Genomic DNA, 25,496 nt, shown 5'->3' with positions numbered 1-25,496 from the left:
AGTGGAGGTATAGGTGATCAAGCTAGTACCAAAACGGAACCAAATGGCAACATCCAACTTCTTGCTCATAATCAACAGAAACGGTGCTATAGCAAGCACAAAACTCACAATCTCCAAAATAGTAGTGATCAACCAACTCCCCATAAGATATAAATGGAACATGGGAGCAAAAATCGCCATAAGATAGAGGATTGAATTATGCGAATTGATTTCTTTTCTTCACGGACCTTCAGTCGATCGACTAGAAATGGCAGTCGATCGACTGCTTCTACAGTACAGAACTCTCTTCTTTTTTCTTTTTCGAAATATTTTTCTTCTTTTTTTTCTTTCTTTCTTTTTCTTTTCATTTCTTTCTCTCTTTTTTCATTTTACAAACATCACCTCAACAGAGCATATGCCACCAAAAACGAGTAACATTCCCAAAAACTAAACTACTAGCTTGACAAGGCAGGCTAAATGTAGGATGTAGTAAATAGGACAAAAAGGATATTTTTGGAAGTGTGGAGTTTATGGGTAAAATAAGAAAAGGGAGACCTCTACCACATGTGTCAACTAACCACAGACCGAATGCATACAGGTATTAAGCAGATCAAGTTCATATTTATGCACATTTATGTGACATGTCTCATAAGGGGTAACTACTCACAATCCTAGATAAACTGGTCATGGATGACACCAGTTATTGGCTCTAAATCTCAGAAATATGATGTAGCTTGCCAAATTTTCAAGTCAAGTCTCAAGCTCAGCAAGATATTTAACGAAAACTCGTAGATATGCAAATACGATTCTACTAATAACATGTCAATTAGCAAAGCTCAGGCATAAAACAGGGGCAAATGCAATGTCATCATTGAAATACTACCGTTCCGACTCAACCTATATGCTAAAATAAACGTGCATTTTTTTTGAAATTTTTCAATTTTTTTTGGATTTTTGTATATATGAAAAATGAAATAAACAATGCAAGGCAAAAATGTAAACGTGAATGCAAGCAAATGAATGCGACGCAAAATCCTTCCCCAAACCAAATCGCACAATGTCCCCATTGTGCAAAATCATGTAATGAAAGAAAAGAGAAACGAGAATTTGCGAGAAAAGAAATAAATATGACATGAAGTGAAAATTGGGAACTCACAAGACTTTAAGCGCAGCAAAGGAAACCTCCCCAAACCAGCGTGAGCTAGGAGGTTTCAGTAGCCAGCAGTGCTACCAATAAATACCTGAAAAGACAAACAAAAACCGCGCGTAAAACCGAGAAAACAATATTGAAGCGGTAATTATGTGCAAAGTTACGAAAATGGAAGAAATCAGAAATGAGTTGGGAAATAGAATAGAGTAGAAAACTCCCTCAATCCCGCAAAACGACCCAACACAGCAGGGGAAAGGTCGTGAACAGGTGCAGCAGCGACAACAGTCGATCGACCATAGCAGGCAGTCGATCGACTGGATTGAACAGGAACAGAAGCCCCTGAGATGCGCAACTCAGTCGATCGACCATGGAAGGCAGTCGATCGACTGGGAAAACTGCTGTAACTTTCTGATTTCTTCGAATTTGCTCAATAACTTGAGCTAATAAGGTCCATATACCTGCATACACACATAATAACGCGCCCAAAATTGCGCAAAACCCAAAGTATCCGACTAAAGTATTGTTAATTATTAGAGCACACAAAAACAAATAAAGCTAAATGTTCCAAAACCAAATTAAACGAAATGTTTCAAACTCCGGGTTGCCTCCCGGTAGCGCTAGATTAGACGGTCCCAGCTCGACCCACTTTTCGATCATCAAAAAGCACAAATCACTGGCCCACTACTAGGCTTCTGACTGAACGCAGTGGCTTCAGCAACTGTCAAATCTACTCCCGGCCTCCACAACATGGCAACGGAAGAACAAAAACGTCTCGCAGCATCCGCATCCCAATCTTTCACCTCAACGCACAGCTTCTTCTTAGACGACCTATCCTTATCAGGACCTCCTCCTGGATCATATATCCGGGCAGTGCCAGACTTCAAGCTAGGAACACCCAACTCACCTCCGGGGTCTTTGAACTTGCCAAGACCTGTAGAAAGAGAAACAAAGCGATGTTCCTCCAATTTGTTCCCAAATTGGGGCGGAGGCATCAATTCTCTAATCGAATAGGTGTGGTCTTCATTTACCTTCTCATCGTCATCCGGAATAGGCGTTTATGACGATTGAACATTTTCCAAGGCTGCAGGGGTCGATCGAACAGCGTCACTACTCGATCGAGTAGTTTCCTCCTCCAGCATAACTGGTCGATCAACCACTAGTTCCAGTCGATCGACCACTCTTCCTTCTGCAATGTCATTCATTCGACCACACAAATCTGCTTGATCGAATTCTTCATGTGGCAAAGCATTGAAGTCTTCAATTGACGCTTCATCGTCCTCCAAATCATCATCCTCCGAGTCATACATATCATCATTTTGCTCGGCAGCTACTTGAGCCAAGAGAAGCTCAAGTCTTTTGAAAGAAGCTTCTCTCTATTCAGCCATTTCTTGCATTTGGAGTTTAAGCATCTCCACCATAGACTTCAATTCCGCACTCTCTTCAGAAGGAAGAGGATCTTGCTGAGGCGGTGCAAAGGAATATGAAGGCTCTTCAAAGCCTTCCTGATAGTACGGATGTGGTGGCGTATAATGACCTTGTTTATAGTGCGAGTAAGCATAGACTTGGTCCATATCTGCTCGGCACATAACAGAAGCCTGCCCCTCAGCGCCACATCTCCCACAAATTTCCACCTGCTGCTCCCAAGGATGGAACATGAGTGGACTCTCCTGAAGTACTGCAAATAAACAATACTAAAGAAGAAGATGAGAACTGCCTCAAGGTACTCAGTCTTCCCTTGAGGCGAAAAACAGACTAAAATAAAGACAACCAAAAATTAGAACAATTGCCTCCCCGACAACGGCGCCAAAATTTGATACCCGTCGTTGTGAGTACCAAAAATAAAATTTATATTTCCTAATAAAACTAACCTAAGCTAGTGGTAACAGGATCGAACCACAAGGAGGCGAATGTAATTAATAGTTGTCCAATTCTAGTCTAAGGTAACGAATGTGGGAGTTGAGTTGATTTGGTCTATAGCTAAGAGTAATAAAAGACAATAAACTAAATAACCGGATAAAACAGATAAAAGAAGGGTACTAGGATGGTCGGTTCGTTATAGCTTCGGCGGCAGCATACTAAATAGGTCTAAATCAAACACATGAGGCGGGAAAACAAGAGGTCCTCTCGGTCCACTCTTAACAGATAGCATCATCCATATGGAATCATTCGATTATCAGGTCTAGACACATGAGGCGGGAAAACAAGAGGTCCTGTCATTTCTTCGTTACTTATCGGAATAAAGCGATTCTTGTGGCGTTGGAAAGCTAAGAGGATAAGCTTTCACATCCATATGGAATCACTCGATTATCAGGTCTAGAACGAGAGATATAACCATCTGAAGCAGGCTGCAATATCGTGAAGTGCTTCTTTGCTTATTAAACTCGTAGGCACCCATGCTTTTGTTACCTTTAGGCCTTGAAACGCGCACCAAGCTCATTCCTCGAGTCACTACTCCATGTCAAATGCAATGCTGAGTACTTAGGGACAGATTTAGCTCGATTTCTACTCATTTCCGCATAAATCTGCAATATTACATAAAAATACGAAAGTAGACAAAATGGGGAGAATAGTAGCAATAACTACTTAAATGAGCTCTGAAATGCGTGTAAAATAGGGCGTAAAACAACATATTTAGGACACGCATCATCCACCACAAACATCACAACACCATCACAACCATCACAACACCACCACACCACACTCCAGCGATGATCAGCGAACCACAATCATACACATTACAACAAAGCATCTCAAATCAACAAAGCACAACTGAGTAGGAAAACCCTACCTTAGAACAATCAGCAAGGAATGCGAGCAAGCAAACTAGAACGGCTACTCTACGAAGTCTCCGCCTAAACAACAATCACATAACAACAATTACTATGTGCAAAACCCCATTTCCTCCAATCCATAATTAAAGCCAACTACCCTAGCAATATGAACCAAAGAATATGAAGATAAGGACTTACCGACGAGGAAACGAAGGGATGAATGTACTTCTAAAGATCTCACACTTTGGGAGAGATTTAGAGAGGATTAGAGCGTCGTAGAAGTGTTTAGGTTTTGTAAAATGTAATTAGAAACTGCTTAACATATTTTATATCGCCCTAATCGTCTCTAAATCAAACCGCGGAAATAACACTCAACGGACCGGATACTCGGTCCAGTATAGAGTATACTCGGCCGAGTACCCTCTACTCGGTCGAGTATTCAACATACTCGGTCGAGTGTTCCTGGGCAGTAGCCAAACAGGGAACACGTCACACTTTACTCGACCGAGTAGGCCATACTCGGTCGAGTACCAGCCTATGAAAACCGTAGTATTACATCAAGTTCTACCCTGGCCTGACAATCAGGGTGTCAGGACGTCAAGCTATCGGGGAATTAAAAGATAGGCGCCAGCCAAAGAGAGGACAACGGTCAAATGTAAGGTCAACATTTGACCAAGACATGGATAATTATATAGGATTATAACCACATTCATATGGTAATTAAGAGTGTATTGATGATGAAGATTCTGTCATAAAGAGTAAGCATTAATGCACAATTATGGAGCAATCAAGACAGCAATTAAAGAGGAATATTCAGCATTAAGTACAAAGATTTGGCAGCCGTCCAACTTGGCTATATAAGAGCATTTGAACATCATTTGAAGACACAAGCTCTACAAGATTACAAGCCACACAACACTTATAGAAATATTACAAGCATTATCATTATCATACTTATATTCTCCCAATTATATAGTCAAATCCTCTCCTTGCTTGGTGCCCGTGTTTTTTTCCCATTCAAGGGTTTTCCACGTATAAATCTTTGTGTCATGTTTTCTCATATTGTTCTTTACTTTTAATTTCGTTTCTATATACATTATAATCAACCCTGCCTAGGTACGATCACGATAACATCTAAAGAGGATGATACTAGTTAACCCCCATACTATTCTACCCTGGTCGTATTTCCAGCCCTGCGCAAAATATAGACAAAACAAAAACTAATGGCCACGAGGAGCCTACGCACTAAAGATGGTCAGGGAGATCTTAGGGAGATTTCATGGAGATCAGGGAGAATAGATTCCTCGACAGCAAATTATGGAAAGAAGTCCAGTAAGGCCCGGATATAGGTTTCCTTGCCGTGCAAGGGAACTAGACTTATTAGGGTTTTTGCCCTATAAATAGACAAGGAGGAGGAGTGGAAAGATTCATTCAGAAACATACACACGGGCATCACACATTGTGCTAGCTAGGAAGTCTCACCATCTCCTTTGTACTCATTCTCATATTAAAAGCTAGTGCAATTATTGGAAGGGTACCGTCCCTTCCCACGGTCGTTTCCCACATTGGGTTTTCCGCGTCACCAAACCTCGTGTGTCAATCTTTATTTACATCTTTATTTTCCATATGCAGCACTTATACAAACGACATAGTTCTCATACAACGAATAAAACCACTTTGACCTTGTTTAACCTAATCCGGTAGAAAATTACCAAAACAGTTTGGCGCCCACCGTGGGGCATTGTGGTCATCATCGTTAGTTACTCAAATACAGAATGGACAAACAAACAACACCATTCGGATCAGGAAGTAGTTAGCCGCTGATATCACCAAATCCCATCCAGAATCCAACATCAATGGCTCAAACTCAGGCACCCGGACACACATCAAGAACCACACCTGTAGCAAAAGTCACCCTGCCTCCCAGGACTCCTGCCGTGGCGACACATTCCAAATCAGATAAGGGACCTGGAAGCTCAAATCTCACCCCACCGCCAAGTCAAACACACACCTTACTTAGTGGTATGGAAAACTTGCAGAAAGCGATGGAAAGCATGCGAGAAGAACAAAAGAAAGCAGAAGCTCAAGCAAAGAGGAGGAACGGGGAGCTCTGGGCACAGATAGACATCCTGAGATAGCAATCAAGCACATCAGCAAGCACGGAGGGTGAGGACTAGGCCCTAATAATGGATCTCATACAGGGGGCATCAAGCAGCAGGAGCTAACCACGGCAGATTCCAGTCGCGCTAGTGACCAGATTAGATCTGACAGCAGTATCAACAGGAGAGAGGATAGTCCCACACGGACTAGGATATCTCACACCAGATAGCTGGCAGCCTGCCAGCCGCACAGAGATATTACCAGGTAACATCCCAGCCAGTAACTTCTTTATAACTAACCAGACACCTGGTGCAGGATCCGTAGGCAGTCCGCGAGTAAGGTGGTATCAGGAAACGCTTGTGACGTCAGCCCCATTAGATAATACACCGCATCAGAATCCTATGGAACTTAGGCCTAGGAGCAGCGTCCCGAATCAGCAGGCAAGAGACGGCCGCAACTCAGACTCGGGAAGCCTGACGAACAAGCAGTAATTGGAACAGAGAGAGATGCTGAGCAGGGTCCCAGGGATGCCGCCTCCCCTTGAGAAGGCAGCGCCTGACAGCTATGCTGACTCACTATTCGTGGATGCAATATCAATTGTCGCCATGCCGAAGGGATTCACAAACCCAAACATGACTCTCTTTGATGGCACAACGGACCCCTTTGATCACGTGAGCAAGTTCAAACAGAAGATGATGACAATAACAACCATTGGGCATGTAAAAGAAGCCTGCATGTGTAAGGGGTTCGGGTCCACACTGTCAGGGCCAACACTCTGATGCTACGTAAGTTTACCTAACAGATCGATATCCACATTTGCCCATCTGGTAAATATGTTCACTCAACAGTTTTCAAGCAGCCGGAAGCCACAAAAGCACGCTGGCGACTTGTACCGGATCGTTCAAGGCACTAACGAGACCATTGGAGAATTCAACACCCGGTTCAATAACAAAAAGGTAGCAGTACGGGAGTGTGACGTGTCAACAACAGTGGAAGCATTCAGAAGGGGATTACACCACGAGTCAGACCTATATAAGCAGCTGACTATGCACCCTTTTCATAGCTTTGAAGCAGTGCAAGAAAAGGCAGCAGCTGCAATCAGACTGGAAGAAGACATACTAGCTAGAGCCAGCATACTATGCACGCCAAGCGTATCTAGCACGTCGCCCATAGAGAAGTCAAGCAGAAAGCAATCCACCGGAAAGAAGGAGAAAATATATAGGCCATATGGCAGGGGAGTCAACAGAATCGACAACAGAGAGGAGAATCAGCAACTCCCTACGCTGGCAGAATATGGATTCACGACCAGCGTAAGAGGAATCCTGAAAGCACTCACAGAGATGGGAGATGGAGTAAGGTAGCCTAGCCTACCAGTAGAAGGACAATCATGGCGAAAAGACAGCAAAAAAAGTGCGAATTCCATCGTGACATCGGACATACCACGGAAGATTGCTACACTCTACGCAGAGAGATTAGGCGCCTGTACGAGCAGGGGGAGCCGAGCCACCTATTACCACGTGGGGGCAAGCAGCAGGATAAGGTGGGCTTTGTAAAGCCCGCAACACCACCTACATGCACCAAGATAATAAATGTGATAATAGGCGGCTCAGACCTAAGCGGATTAACATATTCGGCGGCCAAGAGACGTGCTATTGAAACTAAGGGAGACAGACCATATACCTCTTGTAGAGTTTCCCATAGCGATTCGCCTGCTGTCGCCTTGGGCGAAGAATATGTACACGACAGCCAGGAACACCTTGATGCACTTATCATAACATTGTCAATGGCCAATTGCACGGTTAGAATGGTTTTGATAGATACTGGTAGCTCAGTCAATATAATCATGTTGAAAACCATAGAAAACACGGGGTTTAGCGAGAAAGACTTACAGAAGAAGACCATCCCGCTGGTGGGGTTCAGTGGAGAAACAACTAACTCATTGGGAGAGATCGTGATTCCAACCTATGCAGGAGGAATTAACAAACAGGTGAGATACTTAGTCCTAGATGGACCATCTACCTACAATGTTATTCTCGGAAGACAATGGTTGCATCTAATGAAGGTAGTCCCCTCAACGTATCATCAATGTGTGAAGTTCCCCACACCCTGAGGAGTAGAAAAAAGACGAGGAGATCAGGAGGAAGCCATAGGATGCTATAAAAAGGCATTGAAGTGCACAGCCAGTTCTCCAGCATAGCAATTACAGAAGCAGCTCGTTCAAGACAGGTACTTTGAGCCCCAGCCAAGGAGCTAGATCAAATCAACCTGGACAAGCTGCACCCAGAAAGAACTGTGCTAATAGGGGCAGGATGCATGAGCGATCTCAGGCAACACCTAATCGAATTTTTCCAAACCAATATAGATTGTTTCACATGGTCCCATGATGACATGATAGGAATTGTGATACTCCGCGTTAAAGCGGAAGATACAACTTAATAATCTACAGTGGAAAAAAATGAAAATTTTGAAACTTTAAAACTTTTATCGAAGTTTAACACGAGGTATCCATAACATAAGTAAACAAGTACAAACAGGTAAATTTAGATGTTTACAGTCCATGTTTATTAAACGGGGAAAAGATATCCCACGAATAACATATTTAGGACATAAGCCTATGCGGCAAAAAAAGGGTAAAAATAACGTGATCCAAGGGTCGAGGTACTCGCTAGCTCACACATGTCTTCACCCATATAAACGCTGACTAGTACCTGTCATTCATGTAAACATGAACGCCACAGTCAGTAGAGAGCAACTTAAGGATCCTCCCAACCACATTAAATCGATACGAACATAACAAAGAACTCAGATAGGCAAGCATGTTAATTAAAATGTAAATAACTTGAAACATGAGAGAACACGGGATTATATATATAATGGATTAATAAGAGAAGACACAATAGGATAATACCTAGGCAATTTATGGACATACTCAATTAAATAAGAAGGTAAAGAAATGAAATGTAATTAATTACGGAAGTATGTAATATGCAACTATCCGACTATGCAAGACCTTTACTAGCTACCCTTAGACTTACTTTCCCCTGATAGGTCCTAGTCTAACCTGGCCAGACTAGACATGCGGTAGAACGGTCCGCACCCAAGACTCGATCGACAGAACGGAAGTCGAGTACCTAACTCTCGGCAGAACGGCCAACGAGAGGGGCGGAAATAAAATAAGATATCCAACCCTCGGCAGAACGGCCAACGAGAGAGGTGTCGAAAGAGTATGGTAACCAACTCTCGGCAGAACGGCCAACGATAGAGGCGTAAATAAAATAAGATATCCAACTCTCGGCAGAACGGCCAACGAGAGAGGCGTAAATAAAATAAGATATCCAACTCTCGGCAGAACGACCAACGAGAGAGGTATCGAAAGAGTATGGTAACCAACTCTCGGCAGAACGACCAACGAGAGAGGCGTGAATTAGTCAAGCAAAAAGGCATAGCATTATGACATTTTCACAAGAATACGACTTATCAATTAATCAAGTGGAATAAATCGCTCGTATTTGAAGTACGATAAATAATTGAGAATAAATGAATTAAAGCTCATATAATAGATAAATGAAGATATTTCATATAGTTATGACATGAAAAAATAATAAGTTCCACATTTATGATTCATGTGAGAAATATATAAATAAATGGCAACTAATGAATTTAAGATACATAAAACATGTGACAGAATTCCATTTAATTAAATCAGAACAAAAATATTTCACGGATAAAAATTAACACAATTTAATTAACATGTAGAATAAATCATACGTACTTGAGGCGTGATAAATAAATGAAAAAGAACAAGTAAAACTCGTAAATGGAGTATTCCATGTCATTTCATACTTTTATAACGAGGACCACCATTTTATTTCATATCACTAAGACATTTGAGCAAAATGAAAACAAGCAGGAATGAACAATTGCATTATGTAAAACATGAGATGAAAGTAAATAATCACATGTGAGCCATTCATAAGCATATGCCGTAATATACGAGTGACCCAACAACCACAAGGCATGTTCAAAACTTAACATAGGATATGAGAAGGCATAAAACAGAGGAAAAAAGACGGTCGCGGACTACACAAAAGACGAGCTGGACACACACGGATAAAAGCCGTGCCGCCCAGCCAGCCTGTTCGCCCCTGACCACTGCCCAGGCCTGGCCTAGCCCTGCACAAAAACACGCCCTAGCGGCATGCATTATGCAAAAAAAAAAAAAATGCAGTAGTACAGAACATCTAAAAAAAACGCAGCACCCCTTCTCTGCCCAGCCATCTTAGAGTGGTTTTCTAGGCCAAACTAGGACGGATTTGACCTTTACAAAATACCCAATCCCAACATGTACATGTACTTGAGACAATAGCAAAAGAAATTGTTCAATTTATAATAAATAAACCCGTCAAAATAACCCACGAAAACTGCTCCACAAGGTTCATTTTCACAATTTAAAAAGTTCGTTTGTGACCGTCTTAAGACGAAATTTTAACAACCAACCCATTACTTACTTTGATATACATATGAGACGGAAATAAACTATTTGGTTCAAATCATCCGTGAAATCGACTCAAAAACAGTCCACAAAAGTTGTCCATAATCAATCTATATAAACATGGTTTTTCTATCAACTTATGAGGCCGTCTTAAGACAAGTTTCTAAGCATGTTACAAGGCGGAATTCATCGAAACAAAAGACTATATTCATTCATGTATATTCACACAAGACATGAACAATCAAATTGACTCGAATCAGCAACAATTTTAGCCCACAAATCGCGTCTAAAACGCCCCAAAGCAGCCCCTGGTTCACGTTTTTTTTTCTTTATGTTAAGTTTTGCGTCCATCTTAAGATGAAATTTTAAGCATGAAAATGATAATATTCGTTCAAATAAATAACCCAACAGGATTACCCACTTTACCATGAATCCAAAGGTACCAACTTTTCACAAAATAGATAAGTAAAACTCAAATAAAACCGTGTCAAAGGACACCACATGAACTCAATCAAGAGATAAACTTTATGTTATAAAAGAGAAAAACACAATTAAGCACATATATATTTCGACATAATGTCGAGTAATCCCATCACCGTTACCTTATTTGCCTCTAGTCCTCAAGAGTGTCGTCAACAATGTAAGAGTGTTCCTCCGGGTTGTCTAAACTAGCACCTAAACAACAACAAAAACAAGTTAGAGAGGGAACACAAAACTGAAATGGGGCGGCAGGGGTGACGTGTGAAGAAAAGTGACAACTTTCCTACATAGAAAGATAAAGGACGAAGAGAGGAACACAATGGCGCGAGAATGAGTCGATTCCGTCAAGAATTGAGCAAGATATGGGGTTTTTTGTGTAGAGGGGCAAGTAAGTTAATGGTGGTCTATTGTTGAGGTATGTTTGCTAAAAAATGGTGGTGTAAGGACATGAATAGGGATTTTGAATATTAGATGAGTGGAGGGGAGTATGGGAGTTAGGTCCATAAGTTAGTTTAGGCCCAAAAACTAAAATTAAGTCGATATCCACTAAAAACTCGCCTCAAGGCCTACTATAACTTGATACGAAAATTATTATTATCATTTTATTTTTTTGGGAAAATTGTAAGTATTATATTAAAATATTAAAGCACCCATACAACTTTGTTCAGTCACTATTTTGCACTATTAGTATTACATTCATTCCATACATAGCATTTCTAACCAATCATATACTCTTCCTATTGTCGACTTGATTGTAATCCCACACATTCTCATAACCAGTTCACTCTTGCATTTGAGCACTAGCACCCGGGGTTGTGGTACTAGTCCTTCAATCCTGCACTTGTTTCTGCTTACCCAGATTTGATAACACAGGCTAGCCACTACCATAGCTAGCATCTACTTTACCACTAAGGACCTTGATCTATACTTTACCCACCACACAATAAAATCTTGCTGAGGCAGCTGAATCTTCAGCCAGCCCTGCATTAAGGCCAAACATCTAGAGCTGAAACTACACTGAAAAAATAGATGGTCAATGGTTTCAGCAGCACTACCACACATGTACCACACATTAGTCTGAATAATCCCCATCTTCACAAGCCTGTCTATAGTGAGCAATCTTCTGTGAGCAATCAACCATATATTGAATTTGTGTCTTGGGATAATTAGAGAGTTACTGATCCAGGGGTGCCAATTCTTGACAGTCTCTACATCAACAAGTCACTGGTAACCCTCCTTGATCTCATAAGAAGCTATTCCCGAATTTATGAAGAATGGCTTCATAATTTCCTTAACCCAACAGATCTTTTTCCAAGCCCAACTAACCCCAGCACCAGGTTTGTAGTCAAGCAAGAAGTTTATTTTATTATTATCATTATTATTATTATTACTAATATTATATGACTACGGCGATATTTTATTAAAATAAGTTTTAAAATATAATTATTTAAATAAAGCGACTAAAAATTATTTTAGAACCGTAACGAAAATCGCGGGTGTTACAGGAATAGACCCATCTATCATAACACACAAGCTCAGCGTAGACCTAGGATGCAAGCCCATCCAGCAGAGACGAAGAAAATTTGCAGCTGAAAGAAATAAAGTGATCAATCAAGAAGTGGATAGCCTGCTAACAGCAAACAAGATAAGAGAGGTAAAGTATCCAAAATGGTTATCAAATGCATGTGGTAGTAGTGCCCAAGAAGAATGGAAAGTGGAGGGTATGTGTGGACTTCACCGACCTCAAAAGGCACGTCCAAAAGACCCCTTCCTACTACCACACATTGACGCAATGGTAGATGCGACATATGGACACGAGATGTTAACATTCTTAGACTCCTGGAGTGGTTAAAACAAAATAAAAATGGATCCAACAGATCAAGAAAAGACAGCATTCATGTCTGAATAAGGGATATACTGCTACAACTTTATGCCCTTCGGCCTGAAGAATGCGGGGTCTACGTATCAGAGACTGGTCAACCGGATGTTCAAGGAGCAAATAGGAAAAACCATGGAGGTATACATTGAAGATATGGTGGTAAAATTGGAGAAGGCCAAGGATCACATGCAGCATCTAGCAGGAACCTTGAGCACTCTTAGAGAATACAAAATGAAGTTGAACCCTTCCAAATGTACCTTTGGAGTTTCATCCGGAAAATTCTTGGGCTACATTGTAACTCAAAGGGGAATAGAAGTCAGCACAGAGCAGATTAAGGGAGTTTTACATCTAGAGTCACCAGAAAAGCCAAAATATATACAACGGCTAGCAGGCAAGGTAGCAGCCTTGAGCAGGTTCATCTCGAGATCCTCAGACAGATGCAGGCTATTCTACGACATATTAAGGAAGAGCTAGAGATTTGAGTGGACCGTAGAGCATGAGCAAGCATTCAGGGAGCTGAAACACTACCTCAGCACCCCGCCATTACTATCAAAGCTAGAACAGGGAGTGTAGATACCTCATTTCTACACTTACCGCCAACCACCCAGTAATGATTGGGCCGTATGTTTGGTACGCGGAACGATTTATGATAGTTCGTAAGTTTATCGTCAGGTGAAAGCTCAAACACTTGAGTCTACCCCTTGGTCTTCATCTACGCACCGATACAGTCGTTTTGACAGTAATTAGATTTCATTTGGAGTCTAGGTCAAAAACCGCTTCATTTTCTAAGAAACCATTTAAAATGCCGAGTCGGAATGTTCTAGAATGTTCTAGATATTTATTCCCAATCAAATTTTATATCTTTTGGTAAAATATATTCCGTATATCATATTTTACGGAATAAGGTAGTATATATCTACCGCAATTCCATAACAGAAACGCGGAAATCTTTCTTCCGGTGGAGGAAACCTTTGGGGAAATGACACAGCAGATGCTGCGCCTCTTGGAAGGACCGCAGCAAATGCTGCGCCTCTTCCCCAGCCCTGTTTGGCTGTTTACGGAATATTTCCATGATTTCTTTCCAAAGTTTGTGTCATTCCAAAACTCTTCCACATTTTTTGGTATAAATAGAGACCTCCGGTCTCCATATTTTTCACGCGAGTGTCCGCCCTTCTCTTATCTCTTTGCATTCTAGACCTTGTTCTAAGCTTTCGACGCCTACGTGATTTATAAGTCGACCACGTAAGCTCAGATCATTCTGAGTACCAGTCACGTTGCATTACCGACCAATTTGACCACTACACATCAATCAATCAATTAATTTAAAATCCTCTAACGAGGGCACTTTCTACATACATTCGTGTCGAGCAATCACTAATGTTAACTTAGTTAATCTCGTTCCGTCAAACATGTAAGTCTGAGGGTGTAAATCCCACTTTTAATTTATATTTTTTTTTGTGCCAATTAATGTAAAGTTTACGTAAGAAATACATTCAAAACCGATTCTAAAAACCCTTTTGTAAAACTGTTTTTACAAAGCAGTGGATATCAGACGCCGAGAAGAAACGCAGAAGCAGCTGTGCCTCTTCAAAGGGTCGCAGCATATGTTGCGCCTCTTCCAGAGTTGCTTGCTGCTCCTGCTCTTCTTCTTCTTCTTCCTCCTCGGTTTCCACTGTTTTGTTCTTTTCGTCTTCTTTTCCTACTTTATTTCATTCTTCAGTATATAAATCATGTTTTAATAATCCTTTTTAATCATAATGTTTTATTTCGACCTAAATCCCTTATAATTCGATATTTGCGGGTTTTCGTCACTATATCAAACCCGGATTTTAGGAACTCGATTTTACCGTATCAAGTTTCTAGGATTCGTATTTTTGTGCATAATTTTCATATTCCGTTCTATTTTATTCTCCAACCGTCTTAAATCCAAGTGTAATTAATTTAATTCCGGCGCCGTAAATAAATCTAACTCGTTTTTATCCGTTTTTATCGCTTTTATGACGGTTCCATATGTATATAACCTGCTAAATCACTTTTACTTGAGTTGCCAATCGATAATTGATCTTAAATGACCAATGAACTTTAACGGACTGCGGTTCTGTCTTCACATACATAGTTCAACTCAAGAACAGACGCAGGAGAAGCTGCGCCTTTTCCAAGGGACGCAGCAAATGATGCGCCTGTTCTGAGGTGATTTCTGTCCCTGAACTCGTTTTCGCCTATACGTAGCTTCTAATTACGTGCTTAATTAACTAATAATTGTAATATCACCCCTAATCTAACCTATTTTCTTACTTTAATTTCTAACCCTTTTATTCTTTATTTATTTTCATCTTCGAAAATCCGTTTCAAGTGTATTTTTGACGTAAATCAATTAAACCTTGTAATCATTGTAATTTTAATTATTGTTATTGATTTACAGTTTGTTTATCGCTCTTGTATGATTTATTTTACTTGTGTTTCCACATGTAATCAATCTAACTCTCATGTTTGCTAAACTTACATTTTCACCGACATACTTTAACTCACATGTTAGGACTAATCTATTGTTTGTTGCATTGCATTCATATAATCGGCGATACATCAAATATAAACAACTTCCCTAATCATTAGTAGAGCCCGCTATCGAGGCGGGCGAGATTAGGTGTTCGAATTAAAGAGCTTCCTAATACGTACCCTCACCCCTTACTCCAGATCTCTGTGATCATCCGTATTCAATGGCATCCACGAGAGTCATTCTAGACATAGAGTGCTAAGGGTAACGAGTTCTTAGTGTTCATATCACTACTTTGTGTCTTGACATGGCACGAGGTATTCGAACGGTTTCATATTCCCATAAAAATTGGTGGCGACTCCACAAATGCATGCTTATTCAAGCTTTTCCGCGCGCACCGCCGTATGGCCCATGTCCACAGTTTGGTGAGTCCGTTGGGGATAATATACACTTACGTGTTATCCAGGGTGAAACTTGAACGAGGTTAAGGAATAGTTTGTACGAGACAGTTGTCGGTTCTCAATAGTCGACCTTCTTAAGTCGTTTTATTCGGCCTTCATAGGCTTAACCCAACCCATTCGACCAATCGTCCATTCTGGACGGTCCAAATTCTTATCTAGGGCCTAAAGATGGATAGCGATTGTCGTCAACATACCGTGGTACATACTCATGTTTGTATCAAGGGCTTTCACTGCTCGAGGGAATGGACTAGGAACCGACCTTACTCATGTTTCGCACGGACCTCTCCACAGACATACCGTGGTACATACTCATGCTTGTAAACGAAACTATGACGAATTTTGTAAAAATAAAATCCTTTCAAAATGTAAACACTTTCGAAGTGGCCTAAAATAGCGCAAAATAAGCCGAAACTCTATCCAAATGTCGAGTCAAAATTCGGGCCTGAAACCCATTTCGAACTTCATTTCGAGTTAGCAATCCTACAACTACACTATAGTTGTCTAGGACCAACATTTTAAAATTTTGTCCTTTTCAAACCTCACTTGACACAGTAGCACACACCCACTTCACGAGTCAAATCTTTTCTTGAGTAAGTGTGCGAAAATGGTCGATCGTGTTTTGATTCGTCGTCGATTTCTTATCCCCAGTTCCAAAATAGTGAGAAGTAGTCAAGGAAGCGTTAATGTTCGATCCGAGCAACCCGTGAATGGTAATGATCACAACCTAGCCGAGCTCATTTGCCTCCAAACAAGCCAAGACCAAGCTTATGCTCGCCTCAATGCTATTGAAGGCCGAATTGTTACTATAGGAACTAGACTTCCTCTTGCAGAGAATGACATTCCCGACATGCTCATGCATGATAACCTTCCACCCTTTGTTGGATAACCAGAAACCACTCCAGGTATCACTGAAGCTGAAAAGCGACTCCAATACTTGGAGGAGCAACTAATGTACGTCAAGGGAGATGACATTTACAGGGAAAATAATCGCAAGTATGAGGCAGTAAATGCTCAGTTACCAACTAACTTCAACATGACAGACATTCCAAAGTTCAAGAGGCATGAAAACCCTTTGAACCACATTCGTGCCTTCAAAGATTACATGTCTATCAAAGGCAATAAACCAGAGATATTCTTAAGGATCTTTCCTTCATCTCTCGATACTATCCCTAAATAGTGGTTCTACTCCTTGGAACACAAGAAAATTGCTACCTGGGATGATGCTGCAATTGAGTTCACCAAAGAGTACGCAGATAATCCTGAAATTCAAGTCAATATGCGCACTCTAGAGGTTCTTACCCAAAATGAGAAAGAAGCCTTCACCGACTTCCTAAGTAGGTGGAGAAAGATTAGCACACAACTGGTTGAATGCCCAAACGAAGCAACTCTTGTGGAAAAGTTCATAGATAATTTGAGACCCGTTTATGCGAACCATTTGAGGTACATAAACATAAAGTCTTTCAAAGACTTAAATGTGCTAGGAACAAGAATTGAAGACGACATCCGTAAAGGACTCTTGTCCAAAATGGTAAGTCGCGGATATCAGGGTTCAACGAGTCATTCTTATGGCTCCACTAGCAAGACCGATGAGGTTAACCTTGTCAAATCATCTAAGAAGAATAACCCGCAAAGGAAGTTCACAAGCATCGGTGATTCATGATTGAAGATGGTCGTTTACCCATACCTCCCGCATGCAAGCCTAATAATACTCAGAATCCTCTTGGAATTATGACAATCACAGATGAAGAATCCACCTTGGATTTTTCACACCTCATTTCTTCAGTCGAAGACGAGATTCATGCACTAGAAAATGAGGAGAGTTATTCCACCATCTCTCCTACCATTGTTGATTTTATCGCATGGGCAAAGAGTGTAAGTAGGCAAGTTTCAGAGCTAGAAGCTGTAGTGGCATCCCTACATAATCCAAACACCATACCTAAGGGAAACATGTCACTGGCCCCAACTCTATCCCAAGAATCTACAATGGAAGAGGTGATCGCAGTGGTCGACAGTCTAGTCGAGCAAATAATCAGTCTAGAAGCTGAAATCATCAGTTTGAGAGAGCTCAGCATCGTCAGTGGAATATGGGTAGACGACGATGAAGACGAATACCTCACAAAACACTATCTAGTCAAGGTCAGTGAGGATATAGTCAAAGGTAGGGAAGGTCAAGATATAGATCACCTCACTCGCTCAGGACGTCCATATCAAAATGTCTCTCAAAATGGTCCTACTGTTAATGGTCCAGCTACTAACACCAATGTCATCACACCAAATGATGGCGAAGATACATCTGTTGACCATTTACTAAAACAACTACAAAAGATAAAGGCTGATCTTTTAGTCTGGCAACTAGTTGCGAGTTCATTTCCCCATCGTCAAGCTTTACTGCAAGCATTGGCTAAACTAAACGTAGCGAACGATTCTACACCTGATGATGTAGTCAACCTAGTCTTCCAAGACCCAGTCAAGCTAAGTAACCCAGTTACTTTTTTAGATGAGGATTTGCCTCCTTTCGGCACCAGTCATAACCTCGCTCTATACATTACGGTAACATGCTTAAATAAGAACGTACCAATGACTTTGGTGGATGATGGCTCTACAGTCATTGTCATACCACTAAAGACAGCATATAAGTTGGGCATGAAAGAATCAGATTGGACTCCTACCAACCAAGGTGTTCGAGCATACGATGGAACACGACGTAAAGTAGTAGGGCTAATTAACCTTACTATAGCCACAGGGCCAATCGAGCGAAAGGTTAATTTCCAGATAGTGGACATCGAGGCATCCTTCAATATAATTCTAGGAAGGCCCTGGATTCAAGCTTCCAAAGCGGTAACATCCACCTTGCATCAGAAGATCAAGATTCCTCTAGATGGCAAAGTAGTGACGATCACTTCGTCACCTATAAAGGCCGTGATTGAGAAAATTTCAAGTAACCAAGTACTCACAGACCCAGTGTATGAGCTTGGGGGATTTCAAAGCATAAATCTTATAAAGAGCGAGTTGGCGGCTTTATACTTCAACCCATACTCCAATTTAGTGGTCAACCACATACTCAAGTCCCAGGGATACTTCCCAGGAATGCCAATAAACCCTGCCAAAAAGAACACCTTTGCACCATATAAGGAAGGAAATTCTCAAAGAATACCATTAGGTTTGGGATACAAGCCCATGAAAGCAGAAGCCTTAGAAATGCTTACTCAGCTCCAAATCCGTAAAGACAAAGGAATCCATATGCGACCTTATCTCCCTACCCTAAATGGATAATTCGTGAGATAAGGGAGTCATGGATACTTTCATGGATTTCTCGAACCTTGGCATTATAGGGGAACAAAACTAGCTGGAATCGAGGTCTTCTATGATTGCTATTTTATCCCTTCAGAAACGGTTCCTACCGTCAAAACTCGTAAAACACCTTGTTTAGATGAACAAGCGGTTAGCCTTCTATTTGGAGAAGACCGATTCGTCAAAGCAGCGCAGGATGAGATCATTACGATGATACTTCAAGATGACCACTTTAAACCAACATCGCTAATTAATAACACCAGCCTAAATCAGCAGAAAGCATGGAGAAAGTCAATCAAATGGACCAACAACCAAGGAAAACTCTTCAAGGTCACTACTGGAGAAAGAAAGATGTTCAAAGGAGACCCCAAAGACGATGAATTCGAGTCAGAGTCGGAATCAGAGTCTGAGTCTAGGGAACTCGCTAGAGAGTCTTCCTTTGTCGTCACTCCCCATCTCGTTGTTTCTCCTAGCATAGCGTCACATAGTAACTGATGTGACCATAATTAGAGCACATTTAGTCCCCGAATTAGCCTTACTCCCATGCTTTTTAGTGCATATTTGGGTCATTTATTGTCTTTAGTTCTTTGTTTTGCATATTCTTTGAGGTTTTGATCCCTTGGTAGGAAAGGAGTGCAAACCTTGCATTTTCATGGCAAAATGAGACTAAATTGATTGAATTCAAATGACCAAGCATCAAGGAGAGACAAGATTAGAAGGCCTTTGTACATACTATAGTAGATGGGCAATGATGAGAAAAGATCCTTGCATCCCCAAGGAAATCCCCAAGGATTTTATGAAGAAAAAGGAAGAAAAGAAGAAGAAAGAAGACTGCCCAGCAATCCGTGCGTCTTCCCCAGAAGACGCCCGTCTCCATCACCACAATATGTGCGTCTTCTCCCCAAGACGCCCGGGCATTAGCTTCAGAAGACGCCCGTCTTCACCCCAAGACGCCCGGGCACAGACCACCGAATCCGCCCGTCGCGTGCTAAAGACGCCCGGATTCCAAGGCAAACCAATTTCGTTTCTTCAAGCTTCAAGAAAGATGCCCATCCTTCCAAAAAGACCGGCGTTTCCTTAAGTAGGGACTTAATCGTCATTTAAGCCCTTAGTTAACCCTAATTCAGACACCTAATCCCCACTATAAATACCCTATTAGTCTAATTAGAAGAGCATGTTCTTCTTAGCAATCTTTAGTGTAGTTAATATCAATCAAATCTCTCTCAAATATTATAATAAACAATTAATCAAGTTTTAATACAAGTTTTATTTCCTTAATCTCTCTCTTGTTCATCCTTTATTTTGGGTAATTGAAGATTATTTGGGTTATTATTGGGAGATTGACAACCTTCCAATCAAGCATCAAGTACTTCTTTTATTCTTTGCTTTATTATTGGAATCATTAGTAGGTATAATTCTCTTAATACCTCTTTAATTATTGTTAATCACTTTCATTTATTCATCATGTTTCACTTTGTTGGTATGATTGACAACCTTGCTAGCATGTTCAACATGATAATAGGTGAGTAGTTCCTTAGCTAGGGTTAATGGGTAATTAGGGGAAACCAACATGGGGAACGATTCATGCTTAAATTAATATGCTTTCATAGTTTATTTGCTTGCTTGTTGTGATCTCAACTCATGCACATGTTATGTTTGATGAAATGTGAGCCTATGAATCCTTGCATTTTTTACCCATCACCTATCTTTTAAATGAGACTTGTAAGACATAAACCAACTCGATTCTCATTAGACCATGCATGTTGTTGAGTAGGGAAGATTAAGTCGACTTGTAGGTGTTGTACAATCTAATCGATTCGGCTCCGGGACCCAAACTTTCCTAGGATTGTAAGATATAAACCAACTCGATCCATCACAACAATAATGCTTGCTTATAATTTGAGAACATGTTTGTATGATCAATTCCCATGAATCCCCTATGACCCCATGACACCCTAGTGCTTTTTATCAATTGTTTACATCCCTTTTAATTCATCTTGCCTGTTTACTTTTATTGCTATTTAGTTTAGTGATCTTCTACATCAACCCCAATTGTGACACCCCTAAGACACCACTAGTTGCAATAGAAATCTCATCTCAATTCCCGTCCCTTGGGATCCGACCATTACTTGCCTCTTTACTAATTGTAGAGTTGTTTGTGAAGTTATAAATTGTGTTTTGGTCTAGGTGCTCCTAACGACAAGTTACCGAAAGATTTAAGATATCACGACCAAAAATGGCGCCGTTGCCGGGGACGGTGTTAATTTGATTTAGATTTTCTTATATTATTATTAGTTGTGTCTTTCTTTGCCTTGGGGAAGTAAAACTCCTCAAGGTTTGTTCTAATTGTTTTCCACTTGTTTGATATTTTGCAAGATGGACCATATAGATTGTTTTGTAGAGGACCACTTAAGTATACCTTTCTTCAAAGATCCCATGCAAGCATTGGAAGCCTTGGAAGCAAGTGAGGCTCAAAACATGTATTGGGAATTGGAGGTAGATCTTTTTGAGGCCGCTCTAGCTAACAAAGAACTTACTCATGCACAATCCGAATTAGTGCATAACATCCTTGTGGAAGCATGTCAACCTATAGAGAATGAGCAATCCATCCTAGAAGACATTTTACAATCTCAAGAGCAAGAGGAATCCATCATGGAATTTGAATGTGATGAGATTGATGAGAATGAAGAACAAGTTAAATATGCTATGAGAATGGAATGCCTAATGGATATGGAACAAATTCTCAATGAAACTTCAAAGGAGGAAAGTAAGGTACAAACTCCTACTCTAAAACCCCTTCCCCCAAATTTGAAATATTCTTACCTTGATGAATCAAAGACCAAACCCGTGATTGTTAATGATAGACTTGATGAGAACCAATTGGGAAAATTGCTTGATGTGTTGAAACAACATGAGAAGGCTATAGGTTATAGTGTAGATGACCTTAAGGGGATAAGTCCCAACTTTTGCATGCATAGAATTCATCTAGAGGAAGACCATAGACCTACCATTCAACCTAAAAGAAGATTGGAACCCCACATGCAAGAAGTTGTCAAAGGAGAGGTTATGAAATTACTTGATGCGGGAATCATATATCCCATATCGGATTCTTTGTGGGTTAGCCCCGTCCAAGTGGTACCTAATAAAGGAGGTACCACGGTAGTGACAAATGAAAAGAATGAACTAATACCCACAAGGAAGATCACCGGTTGGCGTATGTGCATTGACTATCGAAAATTAAATTCCGCAACAAGAAAGAATTATTCCCCCCTACCATTCATTGACCAAATGCTTGAGAGGTTAGCCTCCAACAAATTCTTTTGTTACCTTGACGGGTATTCGGGATTCTTCCAAATCCCTATACACCCGGATGACCAACATAAGACCACCTTCACAAGCCCTTATGGTACTTTTGCATATAGGAGGATGCCTTTTGGTTTATGTAATGCCCCCGCCACTTTCCAAAGATGCACGATGAGTGTCTTCTCCGACTACCTAGAGACCATAATGGAAGTTTTTACGGTTGATTTTAGTGTTTATGGAAAAGACTTTGACTCATGTTTGCATAATCTTTCTCTTGTGTTGCAAAAATGTGAAGATGTTAGTCTTGTTCTAAATTGGGAAAAGTGTCACTTCATGGTCAATGAAGGAATTGTTTTGGGTCATTTAATTTCGGAAAATGGCATTGAGGTCGATAAAGCTAAAGTTGAGGTGATAGAGAAACTCCCACCTCCCGTGAATGTTAGAGGGGTGAGAAGTTTTCTCGGTCATGCGGGTTTCTATCGCCGTTTCATAAAGGTTTTTTTGAAAATAGCGAAACCCCTCACTGAACTCTTGCTTAAAGATGCCCAATTCCATTTCACTGATGAGTGTGTTGAAGCCTTTAATAGAATCAAGGAAGCACTAATCTCGGCACCGATCATTCAACCTCCAAATTGGGAGTTACCGTTCGAGATTATGTGTGATGCTAGTAACTACGCCGTTGGAGCGGTTCTTGGCCAACGGGTAGGAAGAGCTCTTCATGCCATCTACTATATAAGCAAGACTCTTGATCCCTCCCAATTGAATTATGATACCACCGAGAAGGAGCTTCTTGCCATTCTTTATGCTTTGGAAAAATTCTGTTCCTACTTACTTGGATCCAAGGTGATTGTCTTTTCGGATCACCGTGCTCTCAGACATCTCTTGATAAAGAAGGAGGCAAAACCAAGGTTGTTGAGATGGATTTTGCTTCTTCAAGAATTTGACTTGGAAATAAGAGACAAGAAAGGAGCCGAAAATGTAGTGGCGGATCACTTGTCAAGGATCCGGTTTCATGATGAACATGGAGAAACCCCAATCAATGACTCATTTCCCGACGATATTTTGATGGCCATTCAAACACAACTTGAAAGGCACATCACCCCATGGTTTGCCGATTATGCTAACTATATTGTTCGAAAAGTACTCCCTCCAAATTTGAACCACAACCAAAGAAAGAGGTTCCTATTTGAAGTAAAAAGGTACTTTTGGGATGACCCAAACCTCTACAAGGAGTGTAGTGATGGGCTCTACCGGAAATGCATCCCTCAATGGGAAGTCCAAGGAATCTTGGAAGGGTGTCACTCATCACCCTACGGTGGGCACCACGGAGCAAGGAGGACCATTGCAAAAATTCTTCAATCGGGCTTCTATTGGCCTACAATGTTTCAAGACAAAAGGGAATTCATCATTCATTGCGATGCTTGTCAAAGAACGGGGAATATCTCTTGGAGGAACGAAATGCCACAAAGGGGCATTCTAGAGGTGGAGATCTTCGATGTTTGGGGGATCGACTACCAAGGTCCCTTTGTGACATCCAATTGGAATAAGTACATCCTTGTGGCCGTAGACTACGTCTCAAAATGGGTGGAGGCAATTGCCACTCCAAATGAAAATGCAAAAATGGTCACCAAGCTCTTCAAGAAGATAATCTTCCCAAGATTTGAAGTTCCTAGAGCAATCATAAGTGATGGAGGAATGAATTTTCATGAGAAGAAACTTGCATCTCTTTTGACCAAATATGGTGTCCAACATAGAACCGGCTTGGGATATCATCCTCAAACAAGCGGTCAAGTTGAAGTTTCAAATAGAGAGATCAAACAAATTCTTGAGAAAGTTGTGAACAAGACCCGAAAAGATTGGAGTACAAAGCTTGATGATGCTCTTTGGGCTTATAGGACGGCCTATAAGACTCCCATAGGAGCCTCCTCTTACAAGCTTGTCTATGGAAAAGCATGTCATTTGCCAATCGAATTGGAGTACAAAGCTTTTTGAGCAATCCGAGCTCTTAATCTTGATCTCAAATTGAGTGGCCAAAAGAGGATGATTGAAATTCCAGAGTTGGAGGAATTCCGACTATAATCCTATGAGAACGCCAAGATTTATAAAGAAAGGACAAAATTGCTCCATGATAAGAGGATTAGACAAAAGGCCTTGCACAAAGGGGACAAAGTCCTTCTATTCAATTCCCGCTACCGACTTTTTCCGGTAAAGTTGAACTCTAGATGGATGGGTCCCTACGTGATAACCGAAGTTGGAAAATATGGAGATTTTGAAATCAAGGCGGAAGATGGAAGCAAGTTCAAAGTCAATGGTCAAAGGTTGAAGCCATACTATGAGGGAGCAATTATTGAAGAGGTCGAGGTCACCTACCTCGGGCCTTCTCATCCTTGAAAGAACCATAAAAGGGAGAGTTTGGTGGAGTCCTCCCTAAACCACCAATTGTAAATATACTAACCCTCTAACTTGTATTTATAAATTTATTGCATTTCTTTAATCATAAACATAAACTCTTTCCATGAGAGTAAGTGAGGGAGGGTCACTAACGAATTTTGAATGAAGGAAGGAACCAATCTTCAAGTGTGGGGAAGCATCTATGAGAGGAAAGGAAATCAAAGGAAAAATTTGCAGCTGGAACCCGAGCGTCTTCATTGGAAACCGCCCGCCCTGCTGGAATCCGAGCGTTTTATGAAGAATCCGTCCGTCCCTCTAAACTGTGAAATTAAAAATTTTGGGACTATCAAAGAATCCGAGCATCTCAGAAGGGAAGACGCTCGTCCTAAGAAATCCGCCCGGATTTGCAGAAAGACGGCCGTCTTTTTGCCTGTGCATTTCAAGAAATCTCACTGTCTCAGAATCCGTCCGTCTTTGAGAAAAGACGCCCGTCTCGTCTTCGAGAATCCGAGCGTCTTGGGGTCGGGACGCCCGTCTTTGTGGCGTCATATTTTTTTTGGAAAGTTAACTGTGACAGAATCCGGGCGTCTTCACTTTAATCCCCAACAACAACAACAAGAGCAACAATCTCAAGATGAGAAGATGAAAATGCCTCCCTACCCATTTCCTTATCAACCGTATAACCATCCCAACCCCTTTATCCTT

The 25,496-nt window shown here is 41.0% G+C and overlaps 1 protein-coding gene across 1 annotated transcript; it reads left to right on the top strand.

Annotated features, from left to right (window-relative positions):
- Positions 1–7,387: 7,387 nt before the first annotated feature.
- Positions 7,388–13,325, top strand: LOC141632565 (uncharacterized). The gene is made up of 4 exons (XM_074445105.1): positions 7,388–7,987; positions 12,143–12,309; positions 12,449–12,626; positions 12,921–13,325. The coding sequence occupies exons 1-4, from the start codon at positions 7,388–7,390 to the stop codon at positions 13,323–13,325; spliced, it is 1,350 nt and encodes a 449-aa protein (XP_074301206.1).
- The last annotated feature ends 12,171 nt before the right edge of the window (positions 13,326–25,496 follow it).

Source organism: Silene latifolia, chromosome Y, assembly GCF_048544455.1.
Source record: "Silene latifolia isolate original U9 population chromosome Y, ASM4854445v1, whole genome shotgun sequence".
NCBI classification, from domain to species: Eukaryota; Viridiplantae; Streptophyta; class Magnoliopsida; order Caryophyllales; family Caryophyllaceae; genus Silene; species Silene latifolia.
Note: the sequence above shows the minus strand (reverse complement) of the source record. Positions and strands in the feature narration are given on the sequence as shown.

Coding starts and splice junctions, on each gene's coding strand:
- LOC141632565 (XM_074445105.1), top strand. CDS start 7,388: ATGGCGAAAAGACAGCAAAAAAAGTGCGAATTCCATCGTGACATCGGA. Junction 12,310..12,448: donor CCAACTAACCCCAGCACCAG/GTTTGTAGTCAA, acceptor AAATTATTTTAG/AACCGTAACGAAAATCGCGG. Junction 12,627..12,920: donor CAGCAAACAAGATAAGAGAG/GTAAAGTATCCA, acceptor TTCGGCCTGAAG/AATGCGGGGTCTACGTATCA.